Below are 12234 nucleotides of genomic sequence, written 5' to 3'. Positions count from 1 at the left end.
AATGCTAAATATGCACGTAATATAATTTTTTTTATAACAAATAATTGAAAAGATATAATGATATTACTATTTATAAATAACATTATATATTAGTATATGCTATATAAGAATAAACATTTAAAAACTATTAACCCTTTAATGGTCAATCTTTCTCTGACAGACAAAATTGCTTAAATTTTTCAATCAGCCAAAATCCAATCTTAAACGATTTTTGATGAAGCTTGTAAATAAATGTGTTCCTAGATAGATTATCATCTGCCCGTTTATTGATAAATTATGTTTTTAGTATGATTCAGTAATAGGACCTCAATAAATCCTTTAATATATGGAATTGATAAACTTATATTTGCCTTTATTTATTTTTTTGCATAAATATTACTTTGTTTTGTTATACAATCAGAGAATATACTTTTCCTAAGAATAAATATATTCTATGGACTTTTTTGCATATTAGTTTTGTATCTTCCTCTCATTATGAAAGGGCTTGCAGAAAATAATACATCCACTTTCCTCCTTTTTAAATTACCAGAAATTATAAAAAGACTTTTTATACAATCAGAGAATATACTTTTTTTAAGAATAAATATATTCTATGGACTTTTTTGCATATTAGTTTTATTAAATCTTCCTCTCATTATGAAAGGGCTTGCAGAAAATAATACATCCACTTTCCTCCTTTTTAAATTACCAGAAATTATAAAAAGACTTTTTGGAGTTGATGTCTCTGGAATATCGTTATCATTTTCATGGTTAACATTAAGGAATGAGTCATTTATGGTTGCTTTAAAATAAAATTGGTAATGCTAGCAGAAAGACATTGTAAATTAATGATTTCTATATTTTCTTGTATTTCTCGACAAAAGCAGAAAAATTTGGGTTTGGTAGAATTATAATTATCTCATTCCTTAGTTGTTCTTCTTCAAAAAGTTAAGCAAGTGCTTGTTCAATCGATAGAAAATGATTCATTGAATTTTTTTATCAAAGATAATAAATGGTTAATAGAAAAAACATAAAAATCAAGAAATATTCATCTCAATAAATATGTTAAAAAGATTTAAATAAATACCATACTTTATTAAAATAAAAATTTTGGCAGAGAAGTGAGCGCTTGCCTCCCTCCGGCAATATTTTCCTTACTAATCACCCAAGCCAATTTAGAGGTTTATACTGATAGGTGTATAATGATGCATTTATACACCACTAAATTTTATTTAAATCACCTAACTTTAATTACTTTAATACTAAAAATGATTTTAGAATATTGAACACATCAGTAAAATTTACATATATCGTATTCATATTTCTCTTCCTATTTTTAAAGTAAAATGTCCGAACTATGTGAAAATATTTTTAAATACCTACTAAGTTTAAATTTATATAGGACGATTAGAAAATTATAAAAAAACATAACGAGCAAAAAAATGGAATGGGTATAACAATATTTAAATTGAACAGATGAGTTTCAATGATTTTTGAATTGAAATGTATTGAGCTATAAATCTCAATAGAGATTCTTTATCGCAGATAAAAATTTGCGCTCATAATTAATCTTAAAATTTGCCTCTTATATTTATTTATTTGAAGGGCCTGTGGTCGAAATGATCCGGAAATTTCTGATACGATTGATTGGTTAAATATTTTTATTTGTATAATTTTTGCGTGACCTTCACAGATTTAGTCCCAAGCGAGGGGTAAGCCTTTCCAGTGGACGAATGTTATGTCAGGTCTGGTTAGGCTATTGGGGCTGAAACCGGATGGCACATGGGTAAAATGATTTTAGATCACAGGGATATAGTTACTATTTTATGCCAAGGTATCTAATGAAGCCTTCTCTTTGAAAATTGACAATAGCGTGTCAATGGTCTAAGCTACCGCTTTGCTTATTGCTAAGTATATAAGAGGTAGAGGTTACAATATCACAACCTAATCATAGCCCTCTAGCTATTCTCAGCTTTTTATTGGTGAGTAAAGATTAGAATCGAATATATTTTGTAACCATTCATAGCCTAGTTATTTAGACATTCTGCCTACTGTGGATCGGATTTAGATAGAGACAAAGAGATAGTACTTTTAGACAACTCAAGTGAAAATATTAAACATAATGCTAATAGTAGATCCCAATATATGTTAGGAACGTTTCTGCTTCACATGTCTCCAAGGCTGCTATATAAGATAGATCGGTCTCCAAGAGTATTAGCCAAGAGAGAATGGCAAGAACCTGAGGCATCGGAGACCGGGTTAATAAAACCGGATATCATATAACTTGTAAATATTTTAAATTTTTACTAGTTACTTTAACCGATAGCTTACTAAATGATGTATCTGATGGTAAGTAAAAAAAAATAAGGGCATTTTAACCAAATAATGGGATACTAGGGCAAAAATAGGGTCATAAAAAAATTATATTCTTGTATTGATAAAGATGACGGGGAATACTAAAATCTAAAATTATGATATAATTAAAAAAATCATAAAATTTTGATTAAAAGTTATATTTTTATAGAATGAAGACCTAGATCACCTAGATTTGGTGGAAGGGCTTACCCAAGAAAAGGATGAGAATTTAGATTTAAAATGGATTCCATAATATTTTTGAGATTAATTTCCAGGTCTAACCATTGCTAGAAGACTAAAGATAAGTTAAGAATGGAAAGCATACAAAACTCTTTATAATAAGTAGGTCGATCTGATATGATTTTGCCAATATAAACCAAACCGTTCAGATTCTGATTTTAATAAATATTATGGAAAAATATTTATAATGCAAATAAAATAAATATATACATAAACCCATAATGGAAAAACACCAGGGATGTGAATCCTTCAACAAAAAAAGGTCCGGATTCTGGTACAGGAATAAAATTTTATAAAAGGGGTCTAGATTCAGGATTTAGAGAACATAAAATGGAACTCAAATAAAACTTTTTTTTTCATTAATTTATTATTATACTTCATATACACATTCATAATTTACATAAAAAATTTAAAAATGAAATATTTTATATTTTAAATGTTTCATTCAATTGCACAATCATAATATCTTCTAAAATATCATCCTTGAGATTTCCACCTAAATAAGACAATATATATTTCAAAGATACGTTGACCTAAAATAGATAATTATTTTTATAATACACAAATTATTGTACTTGTGTCGTCAGTACAGCCTTGACGATTCTAGACAATATATATAATTCTAAATATATTGAAGAATTTTCTTTCCAGAATTTTAAAACATTTTTCTCTATTAAGATGTAATAGATATTCTTTGTTCCTCCTTTCTATCTTATAATAATTTGATTTTTTTCTCTATAAAGTAAAATTTCAAGATCATTAATATTGCTATCATTATTATCATTACAATAAATTATGGAGTTTTGTGTATGCCATAAATCCTTAAGATGGTCTTTAGCCATAAACATATAGAAGCGTATACAACACTATTCCAATATTTTTTCTCTCGAATTTTCATTGTTTTCTAATATTTGACATGAAAAAGGACTAGTAAATCTTTCTAGATTTAATCGGCATCTAATCCATATGCCATAAAAATCAGAAATCTAAGTTGTTTTTTTTAAAGGAAATAATACATTAGTAAGGCCCTTTATTTGGCACCAATCATCTTCCGACGACTTCAAATACTCCTATAATAAAATCAGTACAGAAATCTTTCAAACTTAATCTTTCTAGCTTCATACAAATTGAAAACCAACGTGTTGTACAACCTAATATTGCCATTAATCTTTTCATTGATTTTAATATTCTTGCAATTGTTGGAGTTCTTATATATTTTGCGACATGCCTTACTATTGATAGTTTAAAGTGAATATTTTTTAGACAATCTTTAATAGCCAATTGTGTAGTATATGCTGCACATCTTATGCAATATATATTTATGGAGAAATCTTTATTTCCTGTAAATTAATTTCATTTGTGTCATCATAATTATCAATCGTCTATATCATCCTTCCTTTTAAGTAAACGTTCATTTAATAATTTAATTGATTTTACAAAATTAGCATCATTATCCGTAGTAATTGTATAATCATTTCTTATAGGAATGAAAAGTTTAATGTTTTATAGATTCAGAAGTTGCACTCTTTTTAATTCCTTCATAGCTAAATTTCTCAATATTATACAATGTCCTTTTATAAACTGTATATTTATTCCTAGAATATTTCTCCCTAATATTTTGCGGAATTTTAATAAAATTAATTAATTGTTTGTTTATGGGTCTTTATTTTACCTAGATGCACTTTTTCACAGAATCCTATTGCAATTTTAATCCATTCTTTATTTGTTTAAATTGCACTAAATTTTTATAAATTATTTTCCATTATGGTTTATTGTAGTTGCAATTAGAGATCTGCAAAGTTAGGCCCGTACTCGGCCCGGCCTTAAGGGACTTTGAGCCGGGCGCGGGCCTAATTCTATTTAAAATAATCGGGTTCGGGCTGGACCGGGCCGGGCCTAATATTTAAAAAAAAATTTGGGACAGGTCGGGTCGGACCTTGAAAATTTTTTAAAATATATCTAAATATATCAATTTTATATTGAATTTTTTATGTAAAATAAAAATATTTGATTTTATTTATTGAAAATAAACGGCATATAACATATGTCTTTTATTTTGAGTAATTATAAAAATTAATTTCTATATTTAAATATTTTCGGGGCCGGGTCGGTAAATTTTTTTTAAAAAAATTTCGGATTCGGGCCAGGCCGGCAACCTTTTTAAAAATTTTTGGGCCGGGCTTGAAAAATTAGGCCCTATGCAGATCACTAGTTGCAATAATATATATCATTTTTTTATATAAAATTAATTAATATTAGCAGCTGAAAAGCGCTCATGGGAGATTTCATCTTCCCGGGTGTAGCTCATCCTTTTCCAAATATTTTTTTTGGAAAAATTAATATTGTTAAAAAAGTATAATTTTTAAAAAATAATTTATATGTGTAATATTTGGGCCGATGGGTCCCCCAGTCTGAATGGGAAAAATACAGTCCGTGATCGGGGGTCCGGAATGGTCGATGACGGGATCCAGGGGGCCGGGTTTTATCGATTTAGTCATGGAATCACTTGGACAACGTAGTTAAAATAATATTTTCAAAGTTTATTCAACAAAGTAAAATCGATGTTACAAAAAACATAAATTTCCAAAACGAAAGAAAAATAATTAATTCGCAAAAGGTGGTTTGTTTTCAACCTTTATAATTTTTAAAACAAAAAGGAAAAAAAAAGTTGTTATTTAATCGCGATACAATCATTCATGAAACTGGTAAGAACCAGTTTCAAATGCAATATAAAAATAAGGTGTAATATATCAATTTCATAACATAATAAAGGAAGATGGGAAAACAAAAGAAACAAGTGGAGAAAAACGTAAAGAAAAGAAATAAGTTGTACGGGACAAGTGGGCGGGGGAGGTAGAACATAACAATATATATAGCATAAAAGTAAATAAGTGGAATAAAATGAGATATTATTTATTTAATATTATTATGTAGTTTTAATTTTATTGACGTTTGCCTTTTAAGGCTCGCATGCTCCCGTCTCCCCTACCTTTTTAAATACAGTTCAAATAAAAATTTTAATTATCAAAAATAAATTTAAAAATTTATTTTTTTCCTAGATTCATATATGGAATATATTTTTAATGTCCATGATTTAATACATAATAATATTTTTATCCGCCAATGATAACGGCAGTTAACCAATATTCTTAAGAACACTAATCATTATTGTACCAATATTACCTTTTTATCCGATATCCAACCCGATGCTAGCATGGTATCGGTTGATACTTGATACTGATACCAAAAATGATAATGTAGAATATTTAAATTTATTGAAAAAAAGTATAAGTTTCATAAATATTATTATTTTTTATTTATAAAAAAATTTATGGCACCTTCTTTCCTTTTTATTGGTTTAGAATTTTTTTAAAATATCATATAATGTTGACTAATTATTTTTTTATTTGTAAAGATGTATCATTTTTAAGTATCAGCCAATTAAAATTTAAAATATTGACCGATACCGATACTGATTGATAACCCGAGTATCGTTAAATAATAGGATTCCTATATTAACCTTAAACATTTATAAAACATATTAGAAACTAATTATTTAAATCGGTTTAGACAAAAATACTTATGAAAACATTCAATTATTGATATCTTTTATTTTATTAGACTATATAGTATTATTAAGGTGATAGCCCAATCAGCCTAAGTAAATTAGAATAGAATAAGCAGTAGATATAAGTGAGTTATTACTTTACATTTAATTGAAAATGTTTTAATTTACAAAAATAAAATTAGACCCTCTCTTTGCCTATTGTAGTTATCGTTCATGGAAATCAAGAAGCAAACGCCTGGGCCAGTATATTGTGGGATAACGCCTTTTCTGATTTCGTAATTTATTTTGAGATAATAAGCAAAATTATAGATATTCGGTCAACCTCTTTCTATTCTGATAAAATTTAGTGTGAATATTATTATGTGCTATAGTTGGAACAAAAAATAATCTTGACCTGTCTCACTGGCATAACCTAGAGGAGGAGGGGCAGGGACTTCTTTAAATTTGCAAGCTTTTGAAAATATTAAAAGCTAATGACCCCTCCCCACTCTCCGACTTCTTTCGGTTCCTCTTCCAAAATCATTTTTTCAGAGAACCGAACAGAACCTTTAATCGGTATTATTTTTATCAAACCAAATCTGAACCGTTAAATAATTTTCTATTCAAACCTGAACTGCTAAAAATGCTTGTGATCCGGTTTGAACCTCATGATTTTATACATTTAAAATAATGTGAAAGTTATTAACGAGTAATATGGATGAAATTCTAATTTATATTCGAATTGTTAAGATTGTTATCAATCACATTCACCATTTTTATAAATTTTTATATATTGCAATTTTTATAAATTCTGGTAAGTGCAATTTTACAACATTTTAAATTTTTTTAACTTAATTTTATATTTAAATTTAAAAAAAGAAGTTAAATTGAATTAAAATTTTATGCATTTATTTCGAAAAAAATATGAAAGTCAAATTTAGGTTTAATATTAATTTCCCATTGATTTTCATGTATTATAAATAATTAACTAAATAAAGTTATAAATATTTTTTTCCTAAAATAAAATAGCAAAACTTATATGTTAAATACGATACAATATCCACTTGATCATCGGGCCTAATTTTTCAAGCCCAGTCCGAATTTTTTTTAATAAAATAATATGGCTCCATCCCAGACAATATTTTTTTATTAAAAAAAATTATTTGTCCCCGGTTCGAATTTTTTTAGATTTAGAAAATATTGTTTTTTAATAGTTTTGCATTACACTGAACAAAATCGAGTTTATGATCATCATATAAACAAATAAAAATATTGGGTACTTGTTTTATGCAAAAATTTTAAAATATATTTATTTCATTTCAAAATTTAAGCCCGACCCGTTCCGATTTTTTTAAATATTGAGCCCAATCAAGAGATCTCTAATGTCCACCGTTCTATTTTTTTTACATGTCTGAATTATAAGTTTTCTTTTTATTGAAAATTTAAAAAAATACTACATATTTTAAATATAAATGATTTTTATAAACGATTTTAGCCTTATGACCATATTTAAGGTGCTAAATCTCTTGGACCAATGTTTATCTGAGCCTAGGATTTTCTACAGATATTAGGGAGTATAATATCTATTAAAAAAAATTAGAAAAATAATTAGCATTTTTCTTTTTATAGCTATTTCCGGTTTTTGGTAATAGACTCATTTTCAATAATTTAAATTTTATATCTTATTAAATGGCTATAGCTATTTAATAAAATTTATGTTTTTAGGTTAATTATTATTTTAGATTTTGAAATTAAATATAATGTATTTTGTAATTTTTGCGTTTCTAAAGATGGCCATATCTCAGGAAGTAAGCTGAGTTGGGAATTAAAATTTTATATTCTTACTAGTTATTGTATATACTACAATCATACAGATTTTCAAAAAAATAGAAGAGGGTGGTGAATCTTTAGTTGATTTGATATTGAATACAGATGTAATATGGCTGAGCTAGGAAATATTTTAATCTCATTACTTTTTTAGGAAAATTATTATAATTTATACATTTGATATTATTTATAATGTGCAATTGGTAATAAAATAAACATTTTATTGTGTGTATTTAATGATGAAAATGGATGCGCGCTTCACTATATAACATTTTATGTTCATGTGTATACAAAATAGTTCAAACCGACATTTAGAGGTTCGAACCGAACTTATATTATTATTAATTAAGAATCGAACCTGAAATCAGAATCGTTATTTTTACCTAAACCAACCCGATATTGATTTCGGTTCGGATTCCTGCATTATTTATCTATAAATACTAATTTTGAAAAAAGTTATAGAAATTATGAAAAGAGTAATTTTTTAAAAAAAGTGCAAAACTACATAACTTAAATATCAGATCTGGTTAAGTGACAGGTGGCGGGCCATGTTAGGTATTTTTGTGGTAGGTTTAGTATTCCTAAAATTCTCTTTTAACCCTTCACTACAAAGGTGGGGTAAATAATACCCCACGGCTTTTATAATCTTGGTAATAAAAAAACCTGAAGATATTTTGACCTTGTTTTTATAATAGTTTAATATTTTCTTATAAAGAATATATCTACCAAATTTCAAGATAATTGATTTGATATTTTTTAAAATATTTGCAATTTGTTGAGCTTGGGGTAGTATAGGTCCCACCTTAGTAATTTTTTTTTTTCACAATTTTTTTTATTGATAAATATAAAATTTTATACTATTAGCAAAATACTATAAAATTAGCATATGGAAAATTTAATATCATCAAGTTCTGGAAGTATTTTCTATTTAATATTTGATATTTATAAAATTTATATAGGTGAAGTAGATTTTGTGTCAGATGATGATTATTTGTATAACAACATGTCTAACTTTTTTTTGGAAGTAAATATTAATTTAAGATTTTGTATTTATTATCTCCAATATTTTTTAAATATATACTCAAAATTTTAGATCTCAATTTTTAATATGTTCTGAGATATAGCTAATCAAAATTTGGGGTAAAATAGACCCCACCTTTGTAGTGAAGGGTGAACTTTCATGCTATTTTAAGGCGTCAAATAATATTTCAATCAAGTATTTTATAAATTAGAAAGTTATTAAATTTAGAATAAATCAATATATTCCATTTGCCCTAATCTAACTAACATTACCTTTTGATAATCAAAATCTTAATCATGGTAGAGTTAGACCTGTGAAAAACGCGGCGGTGTATGAAAATCACTCCGATATAGGCTCACGGATGTTCATAAATTAAAAAAAATTGTTGTAATTAATAACAAAACAATTATAATATAAAAAATGTTATATATATATATATATAGATTATATTATATTAGTTTTTTAAAAAGATATTATAATATTAAATAGACGGAGTATATAATTGGAAATTAGTAAATAGATAATTGATAGTTTTAAAAAAAATGAGAACATTAAAATTAAATGTTTCAAAGATGGCATTGTATATTACGCTCGAAAGCACATCTGGAGCTAAAAAAATATCATTAATAATGTTTTGAAAAGAATTCGAAAGCAATATCTCAAACTTACTATGAATCGGATCTTATTGAAGAACTATTTAATTTTTTTTCGAAATTTAAAGAGAAAGTTGAATTTCTAACACAAAAATGACCCATATTAAACTTGACCTTATCAGAAGTAAAATAAAATATATTTAATAATAAATGATAATGATAGCTCTAAAATTATTTCACTTATGATAAATATTTAAAAAACTTGCGTTATGATTTTCTGTTTGCGATCTGCAAGTAATATTAAATAAGTATTTTAATTTATTTTTTATTTCAAGAATTATATAAGTGTTGCTTCTCTTCTAGCCTCAAGATTTCAAAAATTAAAATTATGTCGAAATATATAATAGCGCGAAATTGCACATCGTCGGAATTTATTATTAAAGATCTTAAATTTATAGAGTAGAGATTGAAAACCAAAAGATCAAATACAGAATATTTGACTAGATTAGCAAATAAACATTCTACAACATGCACAGATTATGATTCCATTTTAAGTGAGCAAGAATGCCATATTCTTTGAGATAAATAGCACTGAAAAGGTTTTCTCTACGCCGGTGTTGATGTTAAATTCAAAATTATCTTTATGTCCGGCAAATTTAAATATCACACGATAATTATAAAATTACAATTATTTTGAATATATAATTAGTTTTCTTTTCAATAAGAATCTAAATATATATGTAGCGGTGGTGTGCCAACGGCAAGATTCTCAGCCCTGCCCGGTGGGAATTAGTTTTTACCACGCCCGGCTCGCTATCAATTTTTCAATAAAGTTTCCCAGCTCGACCGGTTTTTTAAAATCCGCATTAACCTGAAATATTTCTAGTTGAACACCAAAATAAACAACTATAATTAAAGGGCTGGGTTAAATTAAAAGCACTATACTTAATCGAATATCACTATAAGGATTTTTTTTTTTAATTGAGTTGAAATCTTATTAATTAATTCTTAAGGCTACCAGAATTTTAAATTTCCTCAATATTTTTATTAAAATTATTAGAATCAAATCTAATCAAACAATATCATATTTAGCAGAGTTGTTAACGCTCCTTTTTAATCCCTTTCTGATAATTCCAAGAAGAACTAGCTCCCGCTACTGAGAGCACCGCTCTTTTATTTGAGTTTTAAGTACATAAAATAATATCAATTTTTTTGTTTATAGATAGTTAGTTTAGACCACCTATTCATCGAAAAAATGCCGCATTAATTTTTTTTGTTATCTATCGACTATTTAAAATGATCGAAATCATGACGTTTTTTTAAAAAAAGATTTCGATACTGGAGTGAGATACTATTTTTTTGAAAAGATTGAGACCGAGATTCGATCTCTAAGGGATTGTTTAACAAAAATATATAGAAATCTGCATTAGGTCTGTTTATTCGTGCCGTGCTCAAAAATTTATCTTTAGGGATCTGAACCGAAGCAAATATCACTTCAGGTGTGGGTTCAAATAAAAGTGACGACTCAGGTTCGGTTCTTAAAAATATTAATATCGATTTGGTTAGAACATCTTAAAACTGGTTTTAAGTAACGTCGTTTACTAAAAGTGTTACTTTTTTTGAAGAAAAGAAACGCTATTCGTTACTTGTTTCAAAGGACAGCTTGTAACTCTTTTTTGTTTGATTAACTTTAACGCAAAACGTTACTTACAATTTTTTCTTAAAATATATGGAAGAAAATTTTTAATTTTATTACATATTATGATTTTTTAAAATTTTATAAATAATTTAAGCCGAGTAATTATTTCCGATCAACCGTTGGGCACCTTAAATTACTTCTTCTTCTTCTTCTTCTCCGTTTTATGGCGATTTCCAGGTTTACCCGGGTAGGCCAGTTTTCCCTCTGATTTTTCTTTTCCATTTTTGACGGTCCTGAGCATCAATACTTGTAAGATTCAAGCTTCTCATATCCGCCGCTATCACATTTGTCCACGTCATCTTGGGTCTTCCTCTAGGTCTTGATCCTCCTACTTCCATCATTGTGCATCTCTTTACCCAGTCATCTCTTGTCATACGTTCCACATGCCCAAACCATCTTAGTCTATTTCGTCGCATTACCATACCAATCATTTCTATACCTAATCTTGCTCGCAATTCCTTGCTAGTTTTTCTCTCTCTCAGAGATACCCCACACATCCATCTAACCATCCTCATCTCTGTTCTTTCTAATTTGGCTTCGTGAATTGCTTTCATTGCCCATGTTTCACCGCCATAAACTAAACAACTCCTCACGCAGCTTACGTAAACTTTCCCCTTTAACTTCAGAGAAACTTTTTTATTTGTAAGAATAGATGACATCTCTCTGAACTTCTTCCAAGCTTGTCTGATCCTTGCAACAACAGCAGAATCTACACCACCATCTGCGTTTAGCATATCACCTAAATAACAAAACTTATCCACTTTTTCTAGGGTTAACCCATTGCCAATATCCAGACCACCATTTTTTAGGTTATCATTATTATGTATCCCTTTCATGCATGTTTTACAAATAAAGGTCATTCTTTCTAACATCAAACTGCCTTTTTTCCCACTACATCTTTTATGTACCCATTTCTGGCATCTGATGCATTGGATAGAATTTCTAGCAACTCCTTTCCCACATACACCACAAG

At 27.6% G+C, this 12234-nt stretch overlaps 1 protein-coding gene across 2 annotated transcripts in view; it reads left to right on the top strand.

Moving 5' to 3' along the window:
* The window catches only part of LOC135930405 (signal transducer and activator of transcription 5B-like), a 95118-nt gene that overhangs the window by 64395 nt on the left and 18489 nt on the right, over positions 1–12234 (top strand). For both annotated transcript variants that reach the window (XM_065467197.1, XM_065467198.1), the window contains exon 13: positions 6325–6417. In XM_065467197.1, the coding sequence (XP_065323269.1) occupies positions 6325–6417 (93 nt within the window). The remainder of the gene's footprint in view (positions 1–6324; positions 6418–12234) is intronic.

This window comes from Gordionus sp. m RMFG-2023, chromosome 5 (genome assembly GCF_954871325.1).
Source record: "Gordionus sp. m RMFG-2023 chromosome 5, tfGorSpeb1-WG-v2, whole genome shotgun sequence".
NCBI classification, from domain to species: Eukaryota; Metazoa; Nematomorpha; class Gordioida; order Chordodea; family Parachordodidae; genus Gordionus; species Gordionus sp. m RMFG-2023.
The sequence above is the reverse complement of the archived record's forward strand: the minus strand, read 5'-3'. Positions and strand labels throughout refer to the sequence as shown.